At 51.4% G+C, this 27,591-nt stretch overlaps 1 protein-coding gene across 1 annotated transcript in view; it reads right to left on the bottom strand.

Moving 5' to 3' along the window:
- Nucleotides 1–3,982: 3,982 nt before the first annotated feature.
- Nucleotides 3,983–27,591, bottom strand: part of EXOC4 (exocyst complex component 4) — a 761,664-nt gene continuing 738,055 nt past the window's right edge. Inside the window, exon 18 of the mRNA XM_036247077.1 lies at nucleotides 3,983–5,132. Within this exon, the coding sequence (XP_036102970.1) occupies nucleotides 4,895–5,132 (238 nt within the window). The 3' untranslated portion in view covers nucleotides 3,983–4,894. The remainder of the gene's footprint in view (nucleotides 5,133–27,591) is intronic.

The following is a 27,591-nucleotide window of genomic DNA, read 5'->3' as shown; positions in this document are numbered from 1 at the left end:
CTCTCTACACCCGGCCCCGTTGGAACATCCCATGACGTTCTGGATAATCCGCTCTCTCTACACCACGGCCCCATTGGAACATCCCATGACGTTCTGGATAATCCGCTCTCTCTACACCCCGGCCCCGTTGGAACATCCCATGACGTTCCCGATAATCCGCTCTCTCTACACCCCGGCCCCGTTGGAACATCCCATGACGTTCTGGATAATCCGCTCTCTCTACACCCCGGCCCCGTTGGAACATCCCATGACGTTCTGGATAATCCGCTCTCTCTACACCCCGGCCCCGTTGGAACACCCATGACGTTCTGGATAATCCGCTCTCTCTACACCCGGTCCCGTTGGACCATCCCATGACGTTTGATAATCCGCTCTCTTACCCCCCCGGCCCCGTGGAACATCCCATGATGTTCTGGATAATCCGCTCTCTCTACACCCGGCCCCGTTGGAACATCCCCATGACGTTCTGGATAATCCGCTCTCTATCACCCCGGCCCCTTGGACATCCATGACGTTCGGATAATCCGGCTCTTCTACACACGGCCCCGTTGGAACATCCCATGACGTTTCTGGATAATCCGCTCCTCTACACCCCGGCCCCCGTTGGAACATCCCATGACGTTCTCGATAATCCGCTCTCTCTACACCCCGGCCCCGTTGGAACATCCCATGACGTTCTGGATAATCCGCTCTCTCTACACCCCGGCCCCGTTGGGACATCCCATGACGTTCTGGATAATCCGCTCTCTCTACACCACGGCCCCGTTGGAACATCCCATGACTTTCTCGGATAATCCGCTCTCTCTACACCCCGGCCCCGTGGAACATCCCATGACGTTCTCGCTAATCCCGCTCTCTCTACACCCGGACACCCGTTGGAACATCCCATGATGTTCTGGGATAATCCGCTCTCTCTACACCCCGGCCCCGTTTGGGAACATCCCATGACGTCTGGATAATCCGCTCTCTCTGCACCCCGGCCCCGTTGGGACATCCCATGACGTTCTGGATAATCCGCTCTCTACACCCCGGCCCCGTTGGAACATCCCATGACGTTCTGGATAATCCGCTCTCTACACCCCGGCCCCGTTGGAACATCCCATGACGTTCTGGATAATCCGCTCTCTCTACACCCCGGCCCCGTTGGGACATCCCATGACGTTCTGGATAATCCGCCTCTTCTACACCCCCGGCCCCGTTGGGACATCCCATGACGTTCTGGATAATCCGCGCGCTCTACACCCGGCCCCGTTGGAACATCCCATGACGTTCTGGATAATCCGCTCTCTCTACACCCCGGCCCCGTTGGGACATCCCATGACGTTCTGGATAATCCGCTCTCTCTACACCCCGGCCCCGTTGGGACATCCCATGACGTTCTGGATAATCCGCTCTCTCTACACCCCGGCCCCGTTGGAACATCCCATGATGTTCTGGATAATCCGCTCTCTCTACACCCCGGCCCCGTTGGGACATCCCATGACGTTCCCGATATCGCTCTCTCTAACCCCAGCCACGTTGGGAATCCCATGACGTTCTGGGTAGTCCGCTCTCTCTACACCCCGGGCCCCGTTGGAAATCCCATGACGTTCTGGATAATCCGCTCTCCTCTACACCCCAGCCCCGTTGGGACATCCCATGACGTTCTGGATAATCCGCTCTCTCTACACCCCGGCCCCGTTGGGACATCCCATGATGTTCTGGATAATCCGCACTCTCTACACCCCGGCCCCGTTGGAACATCCCATGACGTTCTGGATAATCCGCGCGCTCTACACCCTGCCCCGCTGGAACATCCCATGACGTTCTGGATAATCCGCGCTCTCTGCACCCCGGCCCCGTTGGAACATCCCATGACGTTCTGGATAGTCCGTGCTCTCTACACCCCGGGCGCTGGAACAGGATCAGTTGTTTCCGGGTGTGAACTGTGCAGGCCTCTGCCTACACCTCTGCCCCAGCCATGAGGACCACCCCTCCTAGCTAGGTACACCTCGCTGCAACCCCCATTTCGGAAAGAGACCCCCCTGCATTTCACATCTGGCCGTGCACTTAGTAATCACCTCCTTGGCATAACCACGGTGTCTCCTTAGGACAGACGCAGAAGGACCTTTGCTGGGCCCGGTCATTCTTTGCTTTCCCGTTCTTGGTACCTCGTCACCCTCCTCTCCAAACACGCCATTTGTTTGACATCCCTCCACATCAACACCACTGCCCCCGGGAGTGTGCCCTGCACACCTGGCTCCTCTAGCAACACTGTGCTGCTCAGGATGCTCCTTGACTTTGTCTCCTGCCAGGACAGCCATCGGCTGGTCTTCTCAGATCTGCCCCGGAGGGAGTATGGCTTGCCGGAGTCCGTGACCCTCTGCTCCTTGCCGGCGTGTGTGACCCGGTCCTGGGGCGGTGGCTACAGCTCCGCCTCGGAGCAGGAAACCTACAGGCAAGGGCCTTGGCCCATTCAGGGCCTGGGAGGCGGAAATCCTTTTTTTCCATCAACAGTCAAGACTGAACTTCTGGGTGCTGGGCTGGCAGGGAGGGTACAGGGACAGTGAGACACACTGTCCCGAGCTGCCAGAGGGCAAAGCTGGGCAGATTTCAGGCCTCCACCCTGTGAGGTGTCCAGGCTGAGGAAGAACAGAGCCTCGGGGAGGACAGTGTCCGAGGGGAAGTTGTACGTCTCTGCCTCGGGCCGAAGGCCACGCCCCTGTGACAAGGGGCTGTCCCTTGCCTGTCCCTGCATGAACCCCATCCCCTGAGCTGTGACGGGCGGTTCTCCCTGAGTGCATCAGTGCAGAGACATTCACGGATAGGACTCGACAGTGAGAATGATCAGGGTTTCTTGCCAATTCCACTTGGCTGTATTTCAAGGTTTTTTTTGACTGTCAGGCTGAGAAAACACCCAGACCAGGAGGTCCGGGGAGGGGTGGGTGCCTGTGACCAGGTCACTGAGCAGGGGGAGGGCCCGCAGTTTCTGGCTGACTGGCTCTCTCTGGGGTTGGGCTGTGGGAGCTCAGGCCGGGGCTCACACTCTGTCCAATGAAAGACACAGAGTCCTGGGGGTCCGGCAGCTGCCCAGCCGCCCAGCGTCTGCCACACAGATGGCCTCGGGATGTTTGCTGAACGAAGACAAAGACAACACTCAACATTTAAGCTTCTCAAGCACTTTTTAATTGTCCTTTTTCCCACCAAGACCAAAGCTGTACACACAGGTGTGAAATTCTGGACCCTGAGGCGTGAGGAATGACCACTGCAGTCAAAGTCCCTCTGCTCTCCGCTCTGTGTGTCCAAGGTGCGTCGCAGTCAGTGCACTGCTTTCTCCGGTGACATGTCGACCATGGGAACCAAGAGCACTTGGGGACGTGGGGCCGGCGGCGAGGCCGTGTGCCGGAGCAGAGAGCTCGGGGGCCGGCGGCGAGGCCGTGTGCCCGGGGACCAGCGGCAAGGCCGTGTGCCAGGAGCAGAGGGCTCGGGGGCCGGTGGCGAGGCCGTGTGCCCCGGGACCAGCGGCAAGGCCGTGTGCTGGAGCAGAGAGCTCGGGGGCCGGCGGTGAGGCCGTGTGCCAGGAGCAGAGGGCTCGGGGGCCGGTGGCGAGGCCGTGTGCCCCGGGACCAGCGGCAAGGCCGTGTGCTGGAGCAGAGAGCTCGGGGGCCGGCGGTGAGGCCGTGTGCCAGGAGCAGAGGGCTCGGGGGCCGGTGGCGAGGCCGTGTGCCGGGAGCAGAGGGCTCGGGGGCCGGCGGCGAGGCCGTGTGCCGGGAGCAGAGAGCTCGGGGGCCGGCGGCGAGGCCGTGTGCCGGGAGCAGAGGGCTCGGGGGCCGGCGGCGAGGCCGTGTGCCGGAGCAGAGGGCTCGGGGGCCGGCGGTGAGGCCGTGTGCCAGGAGCAGAGGGCTCGGGGGCCAGTGGCGAGGCCGTGTGCCAGGAGCAGAGAGCTCGGGGGCCAGCGGTGAGGCCGTGTGCCGGAGCAGAGGGCTCGGGGGCCGGCGGCGAGGCCGTGTGCCGGAGCAGAGAGCACGTACCACCACCTGAGAGCACCTGAGGCGGACCGGCTGGCGGGCACACGGCAGAGAGCTCGGGGGCACACGGCAGAGGAGGAGGGCCGCTCCATCTCCCTTAGCTGAGCAGACCTGGGCTACTTCCCAGGGCGAGAACAGCAGCTAAGAATCATTCACACGCCCTGTTCCCAGCGAGATGGGGGTCCTCTCGCCATTCTTTTCTCTTGGAAAGTACAGGGGGAAAATCAAGAAGACAGAGGAATCACCTTCCATTCTGCCATTTGGGTCATTAATTTGATGGCTCTTGGTTTTGAAAGAGCCGAAACAAAACCAAAAATGGAACAGACCAGGGATGGACATTAAAGGACTTTCCTCCCAGCCCGCAGAGGTCCCGCTCTGGTCAGGGACGTCTGCTGACGACCCGGCCGAGAAGCCGCCGGTTGGATCTTGGCAGGAGCAGTGCACATGCGCCCACTCCACTGAGCTGTGAAGCGACAGGGTCACACGGCGAACACCTCCCGCTCCTGGAGGACCTAGGAAGCAGTTTTAGGTGCACAGGCAGCAGCCGGCTTTCCGAAGACGGCCGGGCACTCATCATTCGTCATCCCTCTTTTTCAGGGTCCAGTTCCCCAGCCTTCCTCCCCGTGCCACCCGAGTCCCCTTGGAATCGACTGCGTTAAAAAGTAGCTGTTAAATCAAAGCATTCTGTACTGAAAACTGCCTGTAGAGTTTATATAAAAAGCCAAAGCTAAACAGAAAAACATCCTCACACCTTCTCTCCACTATAGTATCAGCTTAAAAAAACGAAGTCAGCTCAGAGTATACCAAATGACACCCCAAAGAAAGCGAGAAAGATGGCGAAGTGAACAGAAGCAACCATTCCCCACGCCACCCCGCGCAGGGCCCCGTCAGACTGTTGTTATCTTCTTGTCCTTGGTGGCCTGCTTGATGGCCGCCTGCTCGCAGATGATCTCCTTGAGCCGCTGCAGCCGCATGTTCTGGGTGGTCTGGTCGCCCACCCCCGTCTGACTGCGGTGCAGCAAGGTCAGGGCGTGGATGTACTCCAGCTCCGTGTACTTCACGCCCTGGTCCACCACCAGGTTCAGGAGCTCGTCAGCCGTGTTGTACAACATCTCGTAATACTGCCTGAGGGGAGACAGTCATAGACATGCTGTTCGTAAGTTATTTCTTTCACCATTCACTGATCACTCGGCCCCAGGCCCTACGAGTACAATGGAGGACAAGACAGACCCCATCTCTGCCCTCTTGGCACTCACTCCTCATGACAATAAGAGAAGACCCGGGGAGACTCACATCGTTCAGAGTTTAATCAAAACTTTCCCCTAATTTTTGTTTGTTTGTTAATCCTCACCCAAGGACATTTTCCCATTGATTTTTATATAGAATGGAAGGGGAGGAGGGACGGAGGGGGATTGGACGGGGGGAGGGGAGGGAGAGAAACATCGATGTGAGAGAGACATATTGATTGGTTGCTTCTCTCACAACCCCAACCGGGGCTGGGGATCAAACCTGCAACCCAGGTATATCCCCTTGACCAAGAATTGAACCTGAGACCCTTTGGTTCATGGGTGGATGTTCTAACCACTGAACCAAACGGGCCAGGCATGTTCTCCTAATATTGCATTTACCTCCAAAGAAAGAGAAGTAGGGTATAAAACCAAGAGGGGGAAGACAATCATCAGGCAGCACTACCAATCATTGTTGTCTCATTCATTCCTCATTCATTCACTCGTTCCGTGCAGGCTCTGTGAGATGCATGGTCTCTCCCGCATACAGTGGGAGAATAACAGCACCTACCTTGAGGGTTATTGCAAACATTAATTAATCCATAGAAAGCACTTAGAATGGTGCCCAACACAATGATCCATGCTCCATAAACAGTAACGATTAATTAGAAATATAATAACAATGTGCTGGTAGCAATGTCACAATGTAACAGCACTGCGCAGCGATGAGCAAGACGAGGGCTCTTTCCTCAGCGGCGCGGTCAGTAAGGAGAGGTACGGAAGGCAGAGAAACGATCACGCATTCCTGCTGACAAGCCAATGCCCATGTGCCTAGCGAGCTACTGGTCCCCGCTCAGGTCAGGAAACAGAGAGCACAGAGAGGTGAGAGGACTTGCCGGTGTCACAAACACAGGGACTGGCTGCGCCAGGATGTGAGCCCAGGTTTCCGACCCTCGGGCCAGTGCTCGCTCTTCACGGACACAGTCCGAAGATGCCCCGCGTGCCACGGAGGTACTGACGCTGTGGATGTGCGGCAGAGGAAGGAAATCAAGGTGGCGGGTCAAGGAAGACGCCGCAAGGGGTAGGACAGTGTCAGGCAGGGTTTCCGGGGGGAAATCCCAGATTAAGGGAGAAGAGAAGGGAAGGGGCAAAGGCAGAGAAGAGAACCTGACTGCCTGAAGTGTAGCCGAGCACCGGGAGGTGCAGGAGTTGCGGGACAAGGCAGTTGGAGTGAAAAGGCAGCGCGCTCGACAGCAGGCTGCCTCAGTCAGTGGAGGCCCCTCCCCAGGCCCAAGGCTCTGTTGAGAGCAGAGGAGCCACACCAAGGGATCTTCGGGAAGACCCATGAGACAGCGGTCCACGGAGTGGCCTGGGAAGGGGCCGTCTGGCCGGGTTGATGGGACAGCAAGGCAGCGGGCCCAGGGCAGCTCGGGGTGATGGGATCGTGTGGGTGTATCGGGACCACTTGCTCAGAAATCCTTCCTGCTGGGCTCGGGCCGTGGCTGAGTTTCTCACCAGGAACTTCCCGAGGAGAAACATGCCCTGTGGGAGAACCAAGCATCCTTGCGGGACGGAGGGCATTCCGGGCTCCATAACTTCAAGGGCATTTTATAAACTGTTCTGCAATGGGACTGTGGGAAGTAAGAGCACTGACGTCTGCACACAGCGACTTCCTTTTCCTGTTCTGCCAACTTCCTTTTCTAATGAACATATTCTTTTCTTTTTTTAATAGGAGAAATAATTCTCTTTTGTGAATATTCCTAAATAGTGGCAGGACTGGAAAGTGCTCGTCCCGGATGGCAAGTTTCGGGGTGACTCCTGGCAGCAACTCCTTGTACAGGGTCCTCTTGGGGCTGATTTCTGTAGTGGTCTCAAATGGGGTTCAGTGTAACCTCGGGAAGCGCGTGGAGGAGCCACTGCTCGGGTACCCTTGGACGCACACAGAGGCAGTGCCAGGAGAAGAGACGCGTGAACTCGAACCTCCGGAGGTCTGGGACCAGCACCAGCTGTAGTCAGGAAGTTTCCTGAAGCTTCATGTCAGGCATAAAATCCATGTGAACTGCTCCTACTCCATAACACATCAGTTGTAGCTTAAAAAGTAATTTTTTTAAAAACCCAGTACTTGCTGGTGGGGATGCAGACTGGTGCAGCCACTACGGAAAACACTATGGTGTTACCTCAAAAAATTAAAAATTGAACTTCCATTTGACCCAGTGATCCCACTTCTAGGAATATACCCTAAGAAGCCTGAAACACCAATCAGAGAGAATATATGTACCCCCATGTTCGTAGCAGCACTATTTACAATAGCTAAGATCTGGAAACAGCCCAAGTGTCCATCAGTAGACGAATGGATAAAAAAGCTGTGGTACATATACACAATGGAGTACTATGCAGCTGTAAGAAAGAAAGAGCTCTTATCCTTTGAGACGACATGGAGGGACCTGGAAAGTATTATCCTAAGTGAAATAAGCCAAGCAGAGACAGACAAATACCACATGATCTCACTTATTTGTAGAATGTAATGAACATAACAGTCTGAGGAACGGGGTAGTCCCAGAGACGTGGAGGTGGGGTACAGACTGACAATCCCCTGAAGAGGGGGTAGGAGAGGAGAGATAAACCACAGAACTTATATGCATGTGTGTATGAACAACGGACATGGACAACAAAGGTGGGGACAGGGTGGGGAGGGAGGAGGAGGGGGGAATCAGTGGGGGGAAAAGGAGAAACATTTGTAACAAAAATAAATAAATTTATTTAAAAAAAAGAATAAAAACAAATAAAACATATGGAGAAATTACATGTAGATTTATCAGTTTTCAACATACTCTATTACCAGTCTGAGGAATAAGGTAGACCCAGAAACATGGAAGTAGAGTACAGACTGATAACCCTCAGAAGAGGGGGTGGTGGGGGGTGGGAAGAGATAAACCACAGAACTTATATGCATGTATGCGTAGCCAATGGACATGGACAACAAAGCCGGGGACGGGGCAGGGGGCGGGGGGGATGGGGAAGAGGGTGTCAATGGGGTAAAAAAGGAGAAACATCTGCAACAAAAATAAAATTAAGTAAAAAAAATACTCTATTACTATGAATAATATTATTGCTAATTTTGTTTGTATGATCATTTTGTCTACCTTTGACTTTGCAATAACAGTTGGCATGTCACTAACCAGCATGTTCTTAGTATCCTCTCGCTCCTGTGCTCTGAGGATATGGACATATTTACCAGTCATGTTCTTTACCTAACGTTGCATTCTTTTTTAGGCCAACAACAAAATCAAAGACAATTGACTATAAAACCACAATTGAGAAGATCTGCAAAAATGCATAATTCCAAAATAAATTTTAAATGGGATTAAAAAACAAAAACAAAAACCTAGTACTGCCCGGCCGGTGTGGCTCAGTGGTTGATCATCCACCCAGGCACCAAGAGGTGGCCAGTTTGATTCCCGGTCAGGGCACATGCCCAGGTTGTGGGCCCGATCCCCAGTGGGGGCATGCAGGAGGCGGCCAATCGATGTTCTCTCTCATCGATGTTTCTATCTCTCCCTCCCTCTTCCTTCCTCTCTCTATAAAATCAATAAAAATAAATAAACAAATGAAAACCCGGTGCTGTAGAAGAGGCGCTGTATTTCCCCCACGGCTCCCCGTGTGCTCCGGCCACCACGCTCCCTCCCCGTTCTCATGGATGAGGCCCTGCCTCATCTGCTTGTCTCCCTCGGTGCACAGGTGAGCCTGAGACCGTCCACCTACAGGACTAAGCACACGTTTTCAAACTGCTCAAGAAGACACGTTCAAAGCGCGATCTGCCAGACGGAGCGAGAGAGACTGGGTGGGGGTCGCGTTCCTTCCGAAGCTGGGGGCGAGCCGGCTAGTCCCACCGCAGGCGCCCAGACGGGAGAGCCGGGCAGCGCGTGAAGAGCACAGGCTCCCAGGGCCCGTCCCCACACACGCTCACTCCCAGCTCCCAAACCGGCCAGGGCTCCGGGCCAGGGTCTGCCCGGTGTGGGAAAGACAGAACCATCCCCATCTCCGTGAGCCGGGGACCTGACAGCATCAGGGAAGGAGACAGGAGCAATAAGTGGGCTGTAATACTTTTCAATCAGATGAAACCAAAAGAACTGGGTTTCTTTGTATTATGACGCTGATATTTTCATCATTTATCTTAAGAAGTAACACTGAGCCCATCAGACCAGATTAAATTGAACTTCCCTTGAAAAAATCGGATGGTGTTTCCAGGGGTAAACGGCTGGCTTTCTACAGAGCCTGTTGTTCTACGCTGGGAGCACACGGCAAGAGAAAGATGCCCGGATTTCTAGACCGCTGTCCTCCAGTGTGGTAAGTGATAAAGGACGTGCCACTTAAGTCCTTAATGTCGCAATATCCTCTGTGCAATGAAGACCTTTATAAACCCCACAATGACGCTCTGAAGGGGACTGGGAGACTAAAAGGGTCCTCAGGAGCCTCGGATGAACAGCGCCCCAGAATCGCAAAGCTGAGTCATTAAACAAAATTGACAGGTAACTGATAGTGTATTTTCCATAGTTGCGGGTGGGGGGGTCCCCATACCACGATGATATATTAGATCATAAAGAAACATAAATATTTAAGGACAGAAGGAAATTCATTCATCTTTCAGAAGAGTACCCAGTCACAGACCGTACTGAATCAGCACGGCAGCAGCCGCACTCGCAGGTGGAGAAAGGGCGCCACGAGGTGCCCTCGGGAGAAACCCGGGAAAAGCCCCAAACTGTACAATCAGAGTGAGCGTCGTCGGCGACAGACACCGACACACTGAAATGAAATCATGTAACGCAGGTGGGACGAGTAACTGATCAGCACTGCGGAGGCCTCGGGAAATGAGAGCGTCCCCCTCACCATCGAGAGCGTCCCCCTCGCCGTCGAGCGCGTCCCCCTCGCCGTCGAGCGCGTCCCCCTCGCCGTCGAGAGCGTCCCCCTCGCCGTCGAGCGCGTCCCCCTCGCCGTCGAGCGCGTCCCCCTCGCCATCGAGAGCATCACGCTCACCATCGAGAGCATCACGCTCACCATCGAGAGCATCACGCTCACCGTTACAACAGCAGCGTGGCTTCCAAGGCACCACTTCATGGTGGCAGCACTCGGGTGGCTGCCGGGATGGGACAGGTGGACACGCACTCGATCTAGACCCTTTCTGGCCCATGACTTGTGGAGCAGGTCTCTCCACAGCCCATAACAGTGAAGGGCCAATTGCTAGACCTGGCCCAAATGTCCTGTTCTGGAAGGCAGAGTTCCATGTCCCCGATGGTGGGACGTCCTGCGGGAGGTGATTCTCCTCTTGCGGTTCCTGTCACCCTTCGGGCACACGTGAGTATGAATAATACCATCTAACGTTTCGAGGCTTTCGCACAACCGGCCCTTCGAGGGAGGTCCTGCAGCCATGAGTTACAGATGAGCGAACGGAACTTCAGAGAACACCCGTGGTTTGTCTTAGGCAGTGGTTCTCAACCTCCCTGACGCTGCGACCCTTTAACACAGTTCCTCGTGTTGTGGTGACCCCCAACCATAAAATTATTTTCATTGCTGCTTCTGTAATTTTGCTACTGTTATGTCTTAGGCGACCCCTGTGGAAAGGTCGTTTGACCCCCAAAGGGCTCGCGACCCACAGGTTGAGAACCGCTGGTCTAAGGCCTCAAAATGAAGGACTTTGACCCTGGACTCCAGTGCCACCAGAATACAGAAATATCTGCAACTGTTAAAAGCAAAAGCACTAATTTCAAAGAACACTTGCATAGCTAATTCATTTTTAGTATGATTCGGGAAATAGAATTTTAATAAAATCCACATATTGACTCAACTCTCTGGCTGCCATTGTAATGCAACAAGCTGGTATTGTAGCGATTCAAAATTCACTGTGCACTTTGCAGTTGTAGCTGAGTAACGGTGGGTTTGCTCTGGGAATCCAGTGCTCTAAACCAGTGTCCCGTTGTAAGTTCAGTGTTGGGGAGTTCCGGGAAAGCCTCTGGCTTTTTCATTCATTCATCACCTCCCTTTACCTCTCCCCTGCGGCCCCTCCAAGCTAGTAATGGACAAGGTGACTTTTCTTTCCAAAAGCTGGCTGCCTTTCCGATTCCTTCCTTCCTCAAGGAAGGGGGATAATTGAGTAATCCCACTGTAAAGACGTTCTCTTCTGGTCCTTCCTGAGACAGACAGTATTAACAGCAACAAGCTGGCTTCTTAAATGGATGCTTCAAAGGAAGGAAAATCGACCTGAATAGAGTGTAGCATTAACGGTGGCTCCCCATATGCCTTTTAGCCTATGGTTGTAGCATTGTGAGCACTGAAATAAAAACCCAATAGTAGTTGGACCACTAAAGCATCCGATAAAGCATTCAACTCGTGTGTTCTTGCCCACTCGGTGGGACATGTGATTACAGGCAGGGAAGTGGAAAGAGAAAGGAAAGGAACTGAATAATCTACAAACTAGATAATCACCCCATAAATAATTGAGAGGTAGTTAGAGCAGAGACTTAGAGAAGTAAAGAAGTACTCCAGGGATCAACTGCTCTCAGACTCCAGCTAAGTCTTTCTTTCCCCTGACCAGCTGTGTGACCTTGGGCAAACGTGCTCAGTTCTTTGGCCCTCTGCTCCCCATATGGAACCCAGAGCTTAGAGCAGATGCTGTGTAGGCACTGGCATTTGGGGATTTTAAAACCTTTATAGCATCCTCTGCCTGGCCCTTTAAAGTCAAGGGCTTCCACCAGAATTAGCGGATGCTAATGTCCCCCAAGCCATGACTCAAGATGCAGTGGTGACGGATTTAAAAGCATTTGGAACACGCTCTCTGTGCTTTCCAGACCAGGACTAGACCGGCTGGAAATCCTGAGTCAGAAGAATAAACTCGTTTATTTAAAAAGATAATAAAATTGCTCTCATTTGTCTTCCCTTCAAAGAGCCGCCGGGAGTTTATGACAGACACGACTGAAAATTCTGATCTGAAACAGTTGAAGTCATTTTCATGTTGAGGATGAGAAGATGAAGGTAGAGAACCGCTAAAGGACTCTGAGAGTTAGGGGCACAGTTAGATTTAGGGTTGATATTGGGCAGGTGTTTTTGTTGCGACCGGATGCTTCGGAAGAATAAACCGGGGTCTTCAGAAACCAGCGCAGAGATGCCACAGCTGGTGGCAGTCTCCGAGGTGGAGCGCCTGGGAGTCTGTCACAGGGCTTCCAAGATGGGCTGCTGACCCTCTTTTCTTCCTGTAAAGTGACCCCTCGTCAGCGGCACTGTGCTTGAGTGGCAGCTACCTACTGGCCCAGGTCTGAGAGTCCCCATGCTTCAGCAGGTCTGCGGGGTCTCCCTGGGAAGACGTTAACAGGTAAGTCGGCTGTGCTCCCCCGGTCAGGAACACGCGGATGTTCTTGAGAGCAACGGCCGTGCCGTATTTCTCTTTAAGAAAAAACGAAACACAACCACTCGACACCAAGGAATTCCTCTGAGGCCCATCCCTTCTCAGATGATGACCTCTGCCAAGCTTAGTAACCACCACTGAAAGGGAAAAAAATCTTTGTTCCCTTAGCTGCAAACTTTGCTCCCCACCCTGGGAACACGTTCTAAATGCATGAAGCTCGGTGGCTGAAATGTCCTCCCTCCACGGCGTGAGGATCCATCGGCCACTCTCTGCTACATCAGGTGCTTTTAAAAATTAAGTTTTCTACCAGAGGGCTGAAGGAAGATCTGCATTTTAAATTCAGTACAATTAAAACTGTATCTTTTTGGTCTGGGCACTGCCTTTGGTCAAATCCCAATTGTGTGAATAATTATTCAGTCTATTAAGAAGTCTGCTCAACGCCTTCTTTCAGTTTGAAGGTTTTAATAAATATTGATTGTGCACATTTCTGTTTGCACTCGCCGAAGCAATTCTGACAGATCCATCTTCTGATGTTATCAAATAATGAAATATGAAAGAGTGAATAGAATTACCCTCTCGTTCTGGGATTTTTTATTTGGGTCCTTCATTTTACTTTCATAATTGTGTTGGTCTCATCCTGCTGTAAATGTTCTTTTGATTATCAAAAGGTGAGTCCAGGTTAAGAAGAGCTGTGCTGTGCTAAATATCACTTTGGAGAGTCTTCTCCATTAGAGACGTAAATGATCCACTAGCGTAGGTTGATGAAAGGACCTAGGATTATGCACTTCGGTGGCCTCCAAGCTACCTGTTGTCTACCAATTAGCACAAGGACGTTATTGGATATTATCTGCTATACTGTTTATTTCTCAGATTAGTGACCTGGGAAACAACTGCTGAGATATGCTGAATAAAAATAATTCAGATGCACGATGGCTTTCCAGTTTGAAGTAAAGAAATAGAACTGCTGCCCTGGCTGGTGTGGCTCAGTTGGTTGAGCTCTGTCCTGTTCACAGAGGGGTTGCCGGTTCGATTCCCGGTCAGGGCATATACCTGGGTTTTGAGTTTGATCCCCAGTCGGGGAGCGTACAGAAGGCAACCGATAGATGTTTCTCTCTCACATCGCTGTATCTCTCTCTCTTCCTTCCTCCCTCTCTCTAAAATCAATTTAAAACATTGAAATGGTATTATCAACTTTTCAATAAATAATGCAAAAAATGTGTTCAAAGGACAACCTAGTATCATTATTACTAATGCTTAGGAAGCTCTAATAACATTTTAAATGCTAACAGAACAGAAAGATACAATCCTTGTTGCAAGAAACTTCTTTTATCTACACTTAAAAAAAATCCAATCCAGGTCCGGATCAAAGGTATCTAAGGCAAATGCTTTCCTGTAAAGTAGGCCAGCCCGCCCGCCCACACTACCACCAAAGAGCTGGAGGGCCCTGGACAAGGTACGGAGCCCAGGGTCTCTGCTCCAGGTGACAACAGTCAGTGACGAGATGGAGAAGAAAAGGGGTGCCGGTGTGGGGTTCTGTACTTACAATATGGGGATCTTTCTCTGCCTGTGATGTTGGGAGAGAAAGGTCAGTGTGGACGGGTGTGGACGGCCTGGCTTTGACGGGAAGCCTGACCATTAGAGCATTACGCCAATGCGGTCACGGCCACGACCTGATTCTGGGGGGAGCCAGTTTATTCTATCCTTGAGCCACCGACTCTGCCCCCGACCAGCTGGCTTAGCTCACAAATGTGTTCAGCCCAGTGTGGATGAGGCTGAATGCATAGGTCACTGCTAGCGTGTTACCCGGCCATTAGTTAGCTGAGTTAGGCTAATCCCAACTCCTGATCTTTTAATCCTAGTTAGAAACCCTAGTACACATCTTTACATTGTTATAAGAGATTTCTCTACTTTGCTGAGACAACAGACCCTATCTTTTAGGACTGAAGGACCAGAAAAGAAAATGGTTTTGTCAGAGAAACCAAAAAATCAGCAGATTATTTGAGAAGTGTGAGCATATGCAAATCAGTAGGTTCCAATGGCAGACAAACACTCGGTATATTTACTAAACCACTAAGGTTATTTGTGAAAGAGAGAAAACCCAAATAAAACAAAGCTACAACTTGAGCCACCTGAGATTCAAGGACATGTGACTCGGGGTGTCAATCAGAAGAATAACAGACTAAGTCAGACGGAGCTAATGGAGATAGTACAGTGTCCAGCTGGGTTTAATGACAGACCCCGCACTCCGACCAATGTGATGGACAGCGCTGGGCAGCACCGTGAACTTGGGAGAGGAAAGGACCACTGTGGATGATATATGTTTGGACGTCAGGGAAGCATTTTATACAGTGCCTCTAAAAAAGTATCACTAGCCAAACGAATTTAGTCTGAACAGCTACCCAACAGAGGAGACAGGCTGGGAAACAGCAGCGATCAGGAAACCCGTGAACTCGGAGGGAAAGCAGCTAGTGAGCGCCGAGGACACCGGCATATAACCCACCTCACTGAGCACCTTAATGAATGGGCAAGACACGGGGTGGGGACACAGGTAATGTTTCTACATGGGAAGGGCCGTGAGCAGCGACAAAGGAAGACAAATACTGCAAAGGAGTCCAGAGGATTTAGGATTTGAGGCAGCAAATAACAAAATGAGAGCCACCTGGGGAAAACCCAAGTGAATTTGTCTGAATGAAATTCCAACCTCCTACCGTCCATGGTTGGGAGAAGCCTTTGAATTGCGCTGGTAAAATGGCCCACGAGGGTGCACGTGTGGGGGCTGAGGGCACGGGACCACGAGGGTGTATGTGTGGGGGCTGAGGGCACGGGACCACGAGGGTGCACGTGTGGGGGCTGAGGGCACGGGACCACGAGGGTGCACGTGTGGGGGCTGAGGGCACGGGACCACGAGGGTGCACGTGTGGGGGCTGAGGGCACGGGACCACGAGGGTGTATGTGTGGGGGCTGAGGGCACGGGACCACGAGGGTGCACGCGTGGGGGCTGAGGGCACGGGACCACGAGGGTGCACGTGTGGGGGCTGAGGGCACGGGACCACGAGGGTGTATGTGTGGGGGCTGAGGGCACGGGACCACGAGGGTGTATGTGTGGGGGCTGAGGGCACGGGACCACGAGGGTGTATGTGTGGGGGCTGAGGGCACGGGACCACGAGGGTGTATGTGTGGGGGCTGAGGGCACGGGACCACGAGGGTGTATGTGTGGGGGCTGAGGGCACGGGACCACGAGGGTGTATGTGTGGGGGCTGAGGGCACGGGACCATGAGGGTGTATGTGTGGGGGCGGAGGGCACGGGACCACGAGGGTGTATGTGTGGGGGCTGAGGGCACGGGACCACGAGGGTGTATGTGTGGGGGCTGAGGGCACGGGACCACGAGGGTGCACGCGTGGGGGCTGAGGGCACGGGACCACGAGGGTGCACGTGTGGGGGCGAAGGCCATGGGACCACGAGGGTGCACGCGTGAGGGTAAAGGGCATGGAACCAGAGTGTTTTCTCACTCCCAGTGAAAAAGGACCCGGTATGGGACAAGGAGGCGATGACAATCTGTCTTTGTTGTACTTCATAGTTGGGGGCTGCTCTGGATCACAAGCCAATTGCAAGGAGATTGGAAAAGAGCTTCTGACAGGATTAAAGGGACAGAAGGGTGGAGGAAAAGAGAAGATTAAGAGAGATTCGATTTTTTGCTCAAATGTCACCTTATCTACAAGTGAGGTTTTCCTTGACCACTGTCTAAGATGATACCTGTCCCATCCTCAGGGAGCTTTGTCCATTTTCGGAACTTAATTTTGTATTTAGCATTCAGCTCCCCCTAAAAATATATATTTCCAAAAATATTTTAATATATATTTTATCAATATACGTGTAAAGCTAGAGACACAGCATAAGACAGTGGTGAAGATCATGGACTCGGGAGCCAGGGGCCTGGGTTCTGACTATCTGTATGATCGTGGCTATTTATCGACCTCTCTGAGCCTTACTTTCTTCATCTGAGAAAGGAAATAGCAACATGGGGTAGTTACAAGGATCAAACGATGAAGAACAGCGGCTGGAATGGAGTAAGTGTTGTACAGTGTTTATTATATAAACAAACATCTGCCCCCCCCCCCCCCCCCGCCCTTGTCCGAGAACACAGGCTCAGCGAGAGCAGGGCCGATCCTGTATCCTTCCTTGTGACGCTTGGCCTGAGAACAGGGAACTGAGTGGTGTTGAATCAATCAAAAGGAATGAATGAATGAATGAATGAATGAATGGAGAGCCAACAGTCCGTCTGGGTGACAGAGCACAATGTGAAAGGCAGCCTGCTTCTCTGATGCTGGAGGGGGAGGAACTGGACCAACACGGCTGCGGGGTGTCAAGGCAAAGGGGTATCCGATGCAGGTGAGCAGGAGAGGGGGAGTGACTTTGGGGTAACTGGATGCAGATGGAAAGGAGGAGGCATGGAGGGAAGAGTCATTCTAGACTAATGATCTGCAGTCCTCCTTAACTTTCTTTCCTTCTTTGTGCAAATAGAATGAATCCTTGGCTATTTCTTGGCCTGTCTGGGCTTCGCTGTCTTCACTTACCCAATGAGGTAAACAATATTACATTTCAGGTTAGGTTTGAGGATGAAATCGAGTGATGTGGTAGGACACTTGCTGTGTAGCTACGGTAAAAATAACAGCTGACTATTTATTGTGTTTACCGGCCACGCATACATGCCTTTCCCACTGTCAGGTGTCACAGCCTCTCCACTGCAATGGTTAACCCTTCCCCTTCCACTCAGAAGAGGGGTTTCTTTTCTTTCTCTTTCTAAGATTAACCCTATGCCTTTGATTCCAATCCCTCCTGATGCCTTCAGGACCCTGCTGGGTTCGGTTTTGTTTCCCATTCCTGGTTCTTTCATGTCTGCCTTCAGACATCCTCATCGCTCTCGTATTCTGAAGACAAAGCAAAGCCCAACAACAAACCCAAACCCTTGCAATCCTGTGTCCACTCCCCTCTCTGTTTCTCTTCTCCTTTCACTGTTAAATGTCTAGGAAAAATCATTTGCACTCGCTGTCTGTCCTTCTAACGCCTCCATCTGGTCTGAAACTATATCTCAAAAAGCATCGCAGTGGACAAACCCATGGCCTTTGCTTAGTGCTCTTCCCCTCGACAGCTTTCCATCCTCAAGCCAACTCTCTTTGGGCCCGCGATTCAGACGCTTCTGTCCGCTCCTCAGTTCCTTGGACTGTTTACGGCTCCCGCCCGTCTGCACTGCAGGCATGTCTGCAGTCAGGCGCTGGCCCTGCTCCTTCCATGCTTCAGGTCTTACCTGCACGGGAGACGCTCTCCCTTCCTCTCTCCAGACCTGGTCTCTGAACACATCAAGGCTTCATTTCCTCTGATCTGCAGACATTTCTACAGATGCCCTTATCAGGTAGCCTCCCTGACCTCCAAATTTTGCTAAACAGGAGTGTAGTTTGCAAGACCTCAAAATGTCAGTATCACTTTCGAGTTCCCCTCTTCCATCTCTTTTGCTGATGATCACCAGGTCTATCATTACAACATCTTTTATATGCACTTCTTTTGTCCAGTCTCACTGCTCACTGGATTATTAGCATAGCCTCCTACTGTGGTCTCTCACAATCATTAACTCCTCCCAGACCAATTTCCAGTTCAACAACAGCTATGACAACAACAACTTGTGTGTTCACTAGTGCTAACAGAGTAAGTCCAAACTCTAACATCCAAGGCCTTTAAAATATGTATAAAATACACACACACACACGTTTTTATTGATTTTTTTTAGAGAGAGAGGGAGAGAGAGATAGAAACATTGATGTGAGAAACATTGATAGGCTGCCTACAGCACATCCCCTACTGGGGATCGAGCCCACAGCCCAGGTATGTGCCCTGACCAGGAATCAAACCCGGACCTCACACTCCATGGGAAGGCACTCAATCCACTGAGCCATACAGGCTGGGCACACCCAAGGCTTTTTTTTTTAATGCCTCACCTGAGGCTATTTTTCTATTTATCCTCAGATAGAGCAGGAGGGAGAGAGAGAGAAAGGGAGAAAGAGAGAAACATCGACAAGAGAGGGACACATCGACTGGTTGCCTCCCGCACGACCCCAACCATGGCCAGGGATGAACCGCAACCGAGGTTATGTGCCCTCGACCTGAATCAAACCCGAGACTCATGGGTGCATGGGCCGACGCGCTACCGCTGAGCCAAACCAGCCAGGCACATCCAAGGCCTTTTTAAGATCCGCCCCTCTTCCACCTTTTCTCCCACTTGCCCCTGCATCAACCTTCTATTTAAGCCAAACTGAGCTACTCAATGTTCCTCGAACAAACACACCTTGCACTTTTTGGCTCTGGTCTGTGTATCTGCAGGATGGTTGAAATCCTCTACCCTCTGTGAAGCTCTCCGAGCAACTTCTCCCTTCTGTTACTTACTGCATGGGTCAGCCATTTACCATGCATCATTCAGAACACTGCTTCTTAAAAACAAATCTCTTTGACCTGGTGATACAATAAAAAAGGGTAATTTACTTATTACCTGTGCAAACTTGGAAGTTACTTAACCGTGTAGGCCTCAGTTTCTGCACCCACAAGTCGAGGACACTGACAGCACCTACTCACAGGGCTGGTAGGAGGATTAAATGAGTAACATCTGTAAAGTGCTTAGAACAGTGCCTGGCACATAACATATAAAGTGTTGGTCTGTCTCCTGTCTGCGGGTCTCCCACGGTCTCCCTTCCTGCAGACAGTCACCGTCGCCGGTGTCCAGGGTGTCCTCCCAAGTACGCTGTATGCCTGTGCCAGTGCGCAAGTTTGTGTGACCATGTGTGTACACACTCAGGACTTAAAGAGAAATGGTGTTTACATGCTCGGCTGCACTTTGCTTTCCCCCCTTAACAATATATCTTGGAGATGGTTCCATTTCAGTACATATCGACCTGCCCTGTTCTTAATGTTTGCAGAGAATTCGACCGTATGGATGTACCATCATATATATTTATTAACTTCTCCCAGAACACAGCCTTCTGTAGGACAAAGACTATGTCTTGTGACTCTCTGCAGCCCCTCAGTGCTTACAGTACCTGTCAAAGTTCTTTTTCTGTTTGTTTATTTGCTGAACAAATATTTAAGCATCAATTACGCACCGGGGAGTATATGGCAGGTACCGTGGATACAGAGTGAGTAAAACACAGTGCTTGCTCTCTGGAGGTGCAGCCTGGTGTGACAGTCGCCATGTCATCAGTTATGTGACAGTAGCTTAATACAGGTACAAACGAGACTCTGGCACCCCCGAGAGGAAGGGGGTCCGCTCCTTGGAGCAGTCAGGAAAGGCTCCGTGGAGGAGACATTAATGACGAGACAAACACAAGAGAGAGAGAACCTGGCAGTAAAGACAGCGGAGAAGCAGGAGGAACATGGTATTTGGGGGAACTGCAATGGTGTACTTCTCACTGCAGTGCAAGCGGAGGAGGGACGGAGGTTAGCGAGGCAGGACCAGTGCGGGGCGGGCCTGGCTGCCATGCTCGAGCCTGGGGACCCCCGTGGGTGGGTGGGAGAAGGGATGTAGGTGAGCCTGACTTAGAGTGTCCGCCTTGTACTCTGTCTAGTCCGTAAGACAGAACGTGATCTATTATCACCAGTTAATAAAAGAAATGGTTTTAATACTCAAGCAGAGAAGAAATAATCTCAGAACAAAAGGTACGTGCTTTGTCTCATGAGAAACTCACTCTCACGACACTGTCATTGTTTCTCTCCGTTGCCAGTGGATGAGGACGGCCTAGCTGCCGCTTCCACCCGGCACTTGGGAACTAATTTGAGGTGATGCGGAGGATCTGAAGGCAGGCTTTAGAGAGAAGGTGGACATGAGGACAGATGTGCTGCACAGAGACCCCTCCCGCAGGTGGAGGGCGGACAGACTGAGTCGCCACAGCGCCCTGGGGCTCAGCGTCCGCTGTCAGACCGCATCACCGCCGGCTCCTGGCCTCGCCGGGGCCCCGAGCTTGTACATGGACAAATCAACCTCAAAGAGCGAGCAGGGTGCCCACATCTCAGCAGAAAAACACGGCGCGGGGCTGCCCTCCGGCACGTCGGTCAGGCCGACACTGTCCTGGAAGCAGGGCCCGAGCGGAGGCCGCGAGGACAGGAAGCTGGAGAGAACAGGCGAGCAGCAGGTCACCTTTCACCCAGAGGTGCCGCCACCCTCCCCTCCCCCCCTGCTGGAATGGGAGGGAGGGCCCACGAAGAAGGTGTGATCGCATGTAACATCCTAAGACAGGAGCACCACCACTGTCTGGTTTCATCTCTTGACAACCACACACAGGAGGCGGATGACCTTAGCGTGGCAGATGAATGGAGGGTCTGAGAAGGTGGTCAGTGTGTGTGACAGAGGGGTGAAGCCTGGTCCCTCGGACTCCCCACTGCAACTACAGGATCCGCTGGGCAGTCCGTGTGACACGCAAGAAGTCACACCAGATCTTAGTTCAGTATCAGACTGCAGTCGGGGAGGGAGTCGAGGAGAATGAGATGTAATTGGATAAAGTTACCAAAGGAAAAGACATGCTGAGGGTCAGTAGAGAAAGTCAGGCACTGAGGGACAGAACAGCAACCTTTCAAACTGGTCCTTTCCGTACAAAAAGACTGGTACTGAGACCGCCCAACACTGCTGCCTCCCAAGTCTGTGTGCCTGAGTCGGCCTGGGTCGGGGAAGTCTACAGCATTTGCATTCTTTTTTTAGAAATAAGGAAATACTGGATTTGAAAGGGCAACATAAGAGAGGAAGGTCTTTGAGCTTTTGACGCCTCTATTTAAATGCTAATGCTAACCTATAGCTCCAGACCACACAAAAATGGAAGATTATGAAAGACCAAAAAGTTAAAAAGGAAAGCTTAATCCTGGAAGAGATTTTTGTTTTTGAAGAGAAGGGAACACGTGGGGTTTCACTAGAGGAACCCCTTCTGATGGGGGTGAATCCCCCCGGCCCCGAGCAGGTGAGGGGAATGGGGGTTTCCACGTCCGCCGCTGTACCTGAGGGAGGGGTGCTTTCTCCATCGCCTGAGCTGTTTGCCTTAAAGGCGGTGCTGAGGGGGCCCTGCTGCTGGGGAGAATAGCTGGAGACCCAGGCGAAGAGGGGGCACTTGGGGGGAACAGGGAGGACACAGGGTGTCGCTGGGGCCCGCGGGAGCCAATGGGAGCGAGGCTGCAGAGCTGGGGAAAGGTCTGTTCGGAATCCGAATCAAGCCGAGGCGGGAGGCTGGGAGGCTGGGAGGCTGGGAGACCATGTGCCACCAGAGGGTGCCCCGGGGAAACCAACTCAGTCAAATATAATGAAACAGAGTCAGGAAATACCTGGGACGGGGGAATGACCAGGACGTGGGCCCAAGGGGGCTTCTGGGGGGACTCTCATATCGTACATATTTTAATCTGGGTGCCGGTGATCAAGGCGCTTAGTTCAGGCTGACCGCTTCCAGTATGCACGTAAGGAAGGAGGTGTGCATGTGTGCTATGCTTCGGAAAAACACTGCTTTCTCCTCCTATCCCCTCCCTCCAGAAAACAACAGGAAGATCAAATGAAAAAGAGCAGGCAGTAGGCCAGGGGACAGGGTGGGTCCCTGGATACATACATTTAACTTCGTCTCATACTCTAAGGTCACATGAACCTTGAAAATGTTACACTAACTAAAAGAAGCCAGACACAGGGGACCACATGTTGGGTGTTCCATTTACATGATCTATGCAGAAATGCAGACACAGAATGACCATTGGTGGGTGGCGGTGGGGGTGGGGGAATGGGGCGTGACTGCTAAGGGAGGTGGGGTTTCTCTTTGGGGTGATAAAAATACTCTAACATCAACAGTGATGAAGGCTACACAACTTTCTGACTATACGGAAAAAAAAAAACAATGAATGACAAACTTTAAAGGGTTAATGTTTATGGTATGTGAATTAGATCTCAATAAAGCTACTATGAAATGCTAATCTCATGAACTAGATCCCTGATTGTCCACAGCCAACGCTGTTTCAAGACTGCCCGTCAGACAATCAGGGCACTTGCTACGGAACCTTCTCCCGTGGATTTCAGGATGGACCCTGCAGCGGGCGGCCCATAAAGCAGCCTCACCAGCTGCGTCCCCACCGCCTGTCCCTGAAGCACACTGTCACAGGCTGTGTCCCCTGCCATCTTTGCAGAGTGCCTGTGAACTCCCTTCATCTCTGCGTACTAATTTCAAAAAAAAAAAAGTCTAACAGCTAATAAATAACCCCTGATAGGTTAAAATTGGGAACAATTCTACAGGTATGATTACAGAATAATAGAAATATAATTGAGCCAAAGATTCACTGATTAACATTTTTCTTAAGGGAAATTAGTGTTTATTTAACACTTACTATAAGCCAAATGCTTTACAGGTGTACCTGATTTCATCCTCACAAAGGAGGCTCACAGAGGTTAAATCCTAAGGTCACCTGGCCGGCTAACAGCAGCCAGACTGAATTCTGCCTTCATAATACACTATCCTGTCCTACCTCCCCCGGACCATTCTGGGGAAACTCTGAGTTGGGCCACGAGAAAACAGTTCACACCCAGAGCCAAGCTTGGGGAGTCAAACGTGTTTACTCACAATCAGGAGACCCACTGAGATCCCGTTTGTGACGGTCCTGCGTCAACTGTCAAGTGCTGCTGCACGCAGACGGGCAGGAATCTATGAATACTCCTTTAGCATGGATAGCGGGCGGGGCATTGGAGGGGGGAGCAGATGACTGCTCCCCGTGTGACTGCTGTGCTAACTTATGTAAAGTTACAGCGAAAGATGGGGCTTCTTGCAATTATCTGCTCTTGTACACAGCTGACCTTCAGATCCCGCTTCAGGGCAGAGTGACTCTTCAAGGTCGAGCTGAGGCGGACTGGGGCGAGGGCGAAGAGTGGAGTGGCCTGTCATCTCAGCAGGTACAGATTAAAAAAAAAAAAATATATATATATATATATATGCATATGTGTGTGTGTATATGTATATATGTACATATGTATGTGTGTGTGTGTGTGTATATATATTCATCTCTAACAGTCAAAAGAATGCAAAAGGCAGCAACAAAGGCCTGGAAGCTGACCTCCCGGTTTTCTCCAAAGCAGAAGAAGGTGGGAGGGCAGAGCACCTCCTCACAGCTGCACCTTCCAAACTGGTCTCAAGACTCCCAGGTTCCAAACACCTAACCCACCCCCACAGGCTTCACGCAGCCCAGCGGGGTTCCAGGGCGAGCAGGCTGAGGCCTGCCCATCGCTCTCCTGCAGCCGCAGCAAATGCTGCCCGCACGACCCTCGAGCATCAGGGGGCAAAGCGCAATCAGAGGAAGATGGCAGAGGGGCTCGACTGAGGCTTCCCAGCGAGCCAGAGTAGGGTTATGAGCAGAGGGAGAGAGGCTCACTCTGCCTGGGCCCCTGCCCCGCTGCTGACCTGGTCACCAGACCCCGCTCCATCGCTGGCCGGGCCAGTCTACGACCACGGTCATGTGAACACGCCGCTTCCGGTGAGCACAGCTGTGCTGCAGACACGACGCAGGGCAAGGACGAGCCCTCGGCTGTCCTTCGCGTGACACTGTTCCGGCCAGTTGCCTGCCTCCCTCCCCAATCCTCCGGCTCAACACTTAGTCTAAATTCAGACACAGGTAGGAACTCACCTGCTGCCCACAGAACCCCCCGAATCACAGCATCCTCCATCTGCCCACTATATAGTCCAAAACCAAAAGCTGTCCCGGTCTCAGGTCATGTCGAAGATGGCCCGTCACGTAGGGGACCAGAAGGAAATGCTCTGCCTGGAGTTCCTGCGTGTCCCACACCGGGTGGCTGGGGCTGTCCCCTCACTCTGGCTTCTACTATGCTGAGCACCTGTTTCACTGGCAAACACGTCTAACGTTTTCAGAGAAACATTTCCAGTGTGGTGGTGAAGCAAACATTGCTTCGTGACCCAAATGTTTCTGCAAGTGATTTCTCAGGCTGGGGTGCAAATATCTGCAAACCACGTGGGCAGGGGAACTGCAGCAGTTGCTTGAGGAGGAAGAAGTCTCAATGCTGCCAAGTACAGCCAGGATGTTATTTTATTTATTTATTTTTATCCTCACCCGAGGATATTTTTCCATTTTTTGTACAGATAGAGTGGGAGGGAGAGAGAGGAAGGGAGAGAGAGAGAGAAACATCGACGTGAAGGGACACATCGAGTGGCTGCCACCCGCATGACCAACCAGGGCCGGCGACAAACTGCAACCGAGGTACGTGCCCTTAGCGGGAACCGAACCCGGGTCTCTCTGTACCGCAGGCCGACGCTCTAACCGCTGAGCCAAACCGGCCAGGGCCAGCCAGGATGTTATTTTAAAAAATGCCTGTGCTCTTTCGGATTCCGTGGGACAGTGTGGACATCACATGACACCTCTGATATGCCTGGTCCAGTCCCTGCCCCACCACCAGCCAACCAGTGGTCACGATCACACCACTTGATCCCACAGACTAGAGCAGATGGCACCGAAAAACCGTCCCAAACCAGGAGGGAGAATGAAGTGGGGCGAGAGGCGGCATCATGAATACTATTTCTATTTTCTGGGAAAAGAAATACAGGCTGAGAGAGGTCAGGCCCCAGGTCACACAGCTAATCAACAGCAGATCTTTAATCTGCTTGTCCTCAGCCCCCAGATATCACACCACACGGGCTCCGGGAAGCCTCTGTATTAACACCCGGCACCCCGTCACCGATGGTCCACATTTCTCATTTGTCCTTGCACTTCCATTTTTTTTTACCAGGCACTGTGTCACTCGGTCACACTGAAACATACACCGTGCTCGTGACAGGAGCACGGAGCGCCCGGGGACGCGGTGAACGCAGCTTCGTTCCAGTGCATATTCAATCCACTAATAGCGGCTTCATTGTAATAAAAAGCTTTATTGTGCTTTGTAATGAAGACACAAAGCACTTAGTTGAAATCACAGTCTTTTAAACTAATCTGCTTTATACTCTACAGCGGAGACGCAGATACAAGGGAATTCAAAGTGATTTCTGCAAAATGATTTACTCAGAGAAGGCACGCCTCTGACCGGGAGCCGCGGTTCTGCTCAGGCGCTACCTCTTGGGCCAGGGTTTCTTATCTTCCCTCTGTTTCTGTGTTTACGGCAGACACTCTGACCTTTCTCAGTCCTCCTTCTCCTTGTGAGGACTGATGGGCTTCCCAGCGACGGTGATTCCACACTGCGCTCTCAATCAGGGACCCTGCACCACGACCTCTGGGCACACGCACACACACTCACCTTGTACACGAGACAGCCGCTCGGTGGGAGGAGAGGGAAATGAGGATTTTACAGCCTTTAAATAAAGATTGGAGCTGTGGTTGGACTGCCCAAAGATACGGAGTAATTAAAAAGCTCTTCAAAGAATAAAATAAGTCCATTAAATCCAGTTAAATAATTTTTCAGAAACACTTCTTGCTGTTTCGTTTTCTCACAATGAACTTGAAGGAAGAATATCTCATTTTCCAAATGGAACTTTATAGAGTTTTCAATAAGCCCCCTAAACACTTATCTAAATCTTTAATTAGTTCTATAATATACTGATGGTATCAAGCCTAATTAAATTTATAGCGATAAGGCGCAATGAAATTCTAACCAAGTGAGCTGGAAAGCATATATTAAATAGTAAATGTAATGGTTCAAGCTGATAACCACAATTTTATATCAAAAATTAAATTCAATTTACATGTTGTACTCAAATTGATTTTGAGTGTGCAAATTATTGGAAAAATCTCTTCAATATATCAGTAAAATTGCTAATCCAGCCTGTTTAGATATCAGTTATTAATGTCTGCATTTGCAAATAAGCCACACACATTTGCATTTTTACTGCATATAGTAAAGAATTATCTGAACCTTATGCTGTTTTATTAAGAATACTAAGTGATTTTTCTTTTGGTTTCATGCATACATTAAGGAGGCAAAGAGATGACTATTGGGTCTAAAGAAGACTCAGCAACTCAACGCAGAGCAAGGCAAAGATTACGTGTGCACGTATTTTGCTGACTAGAGCAGTTTATGTGACTCTTCGGGAACAGCGATTATGATAATAAGATTCTCCCCTATTTAGGATCAGCTGGAATGGAACTGAGCACAAACATCTGAGACCTGATCTAGGGGAGAGGTGGGGGCATACACACTTGGTGGTGGTCACCATCGGGAGGGAAGGGAAGGGGATGTGTGGTTATGGTTATCAGAAGGTACAAGCTCACCTCAGCTGGTCACATTCCACAGTTCGGCCCCGGAGTATGCCTGGGAAGCCCTAGTAAATGTTATCAACATAGTTCAGCGAGCTTCAGTGACCTCAGAATGGGCTGCATGTTGGCAGTGATTACTCGGCCAGCCATTATCTGCTTTCCCCAAACTTAACCTTTAGGACTCTGGGATTCCCTCGGTTGGCAATTTATCTTTGAATAATCAAATATTTATCAGTATCTATTATATGTCATGTGCTTGCGTTGTGGGAGGTACTAACAACATGCCGAAGACTTCAGAGAACAGGATGAGTGCCGCCGGGGGCCAGCCATCCCAGAACAGGGGTGGGGGTGCGGTGCATCCAAGAGCGAGCAGTGTAACAAGTGAGGGCAGCCGGAACAAAGGCATGGGGGTTGGACTAGAAATCACATGCAGGGAGGGCAGTGAGGTCAGGGGACACAGAAGATTTCGGAAGAAATAATGAGAGAAGAAGCTGGCTAGTTAAGAAAGGACAGTTATTAAAAGAATTTCTATACAAGCTTGACATGTTTGGGCTGGATAGACTATTTTTAAAAAGTCACTCTGAGGACTGAACAAAAAGTTAATTTAAGGAAAGCAGTACTGCAGAGGGTGGCTTAGGGGAACAGACCTAGAGTCACAAATATCGTCTGGAGAGTTGCTCTTTAGTCCAGAGGTGAGATGGGGGTGTGGGAACAGTGGGA

Source organism: Molossus molossus, unplaced genomic scaffold (assembly GCF_014108415.1).
Source record: "Molossus molossus isolate mMolMol1 unplaced genomic scaffold, mMolMol1.p scaffold_m16_p_7, whole genome shotgun sequence".
Lineage (NCBI taxonomy): Eukaryota > Metazoa > Chordata > Mammalia > Chiroptera > Molossidae > Molossus > Molossus molossus.
The sequence above is the reverse complement of the archived record's forward strand: the minus strand, read 5'-3'. Positions and strand labels throughout refer to the sequence as shown.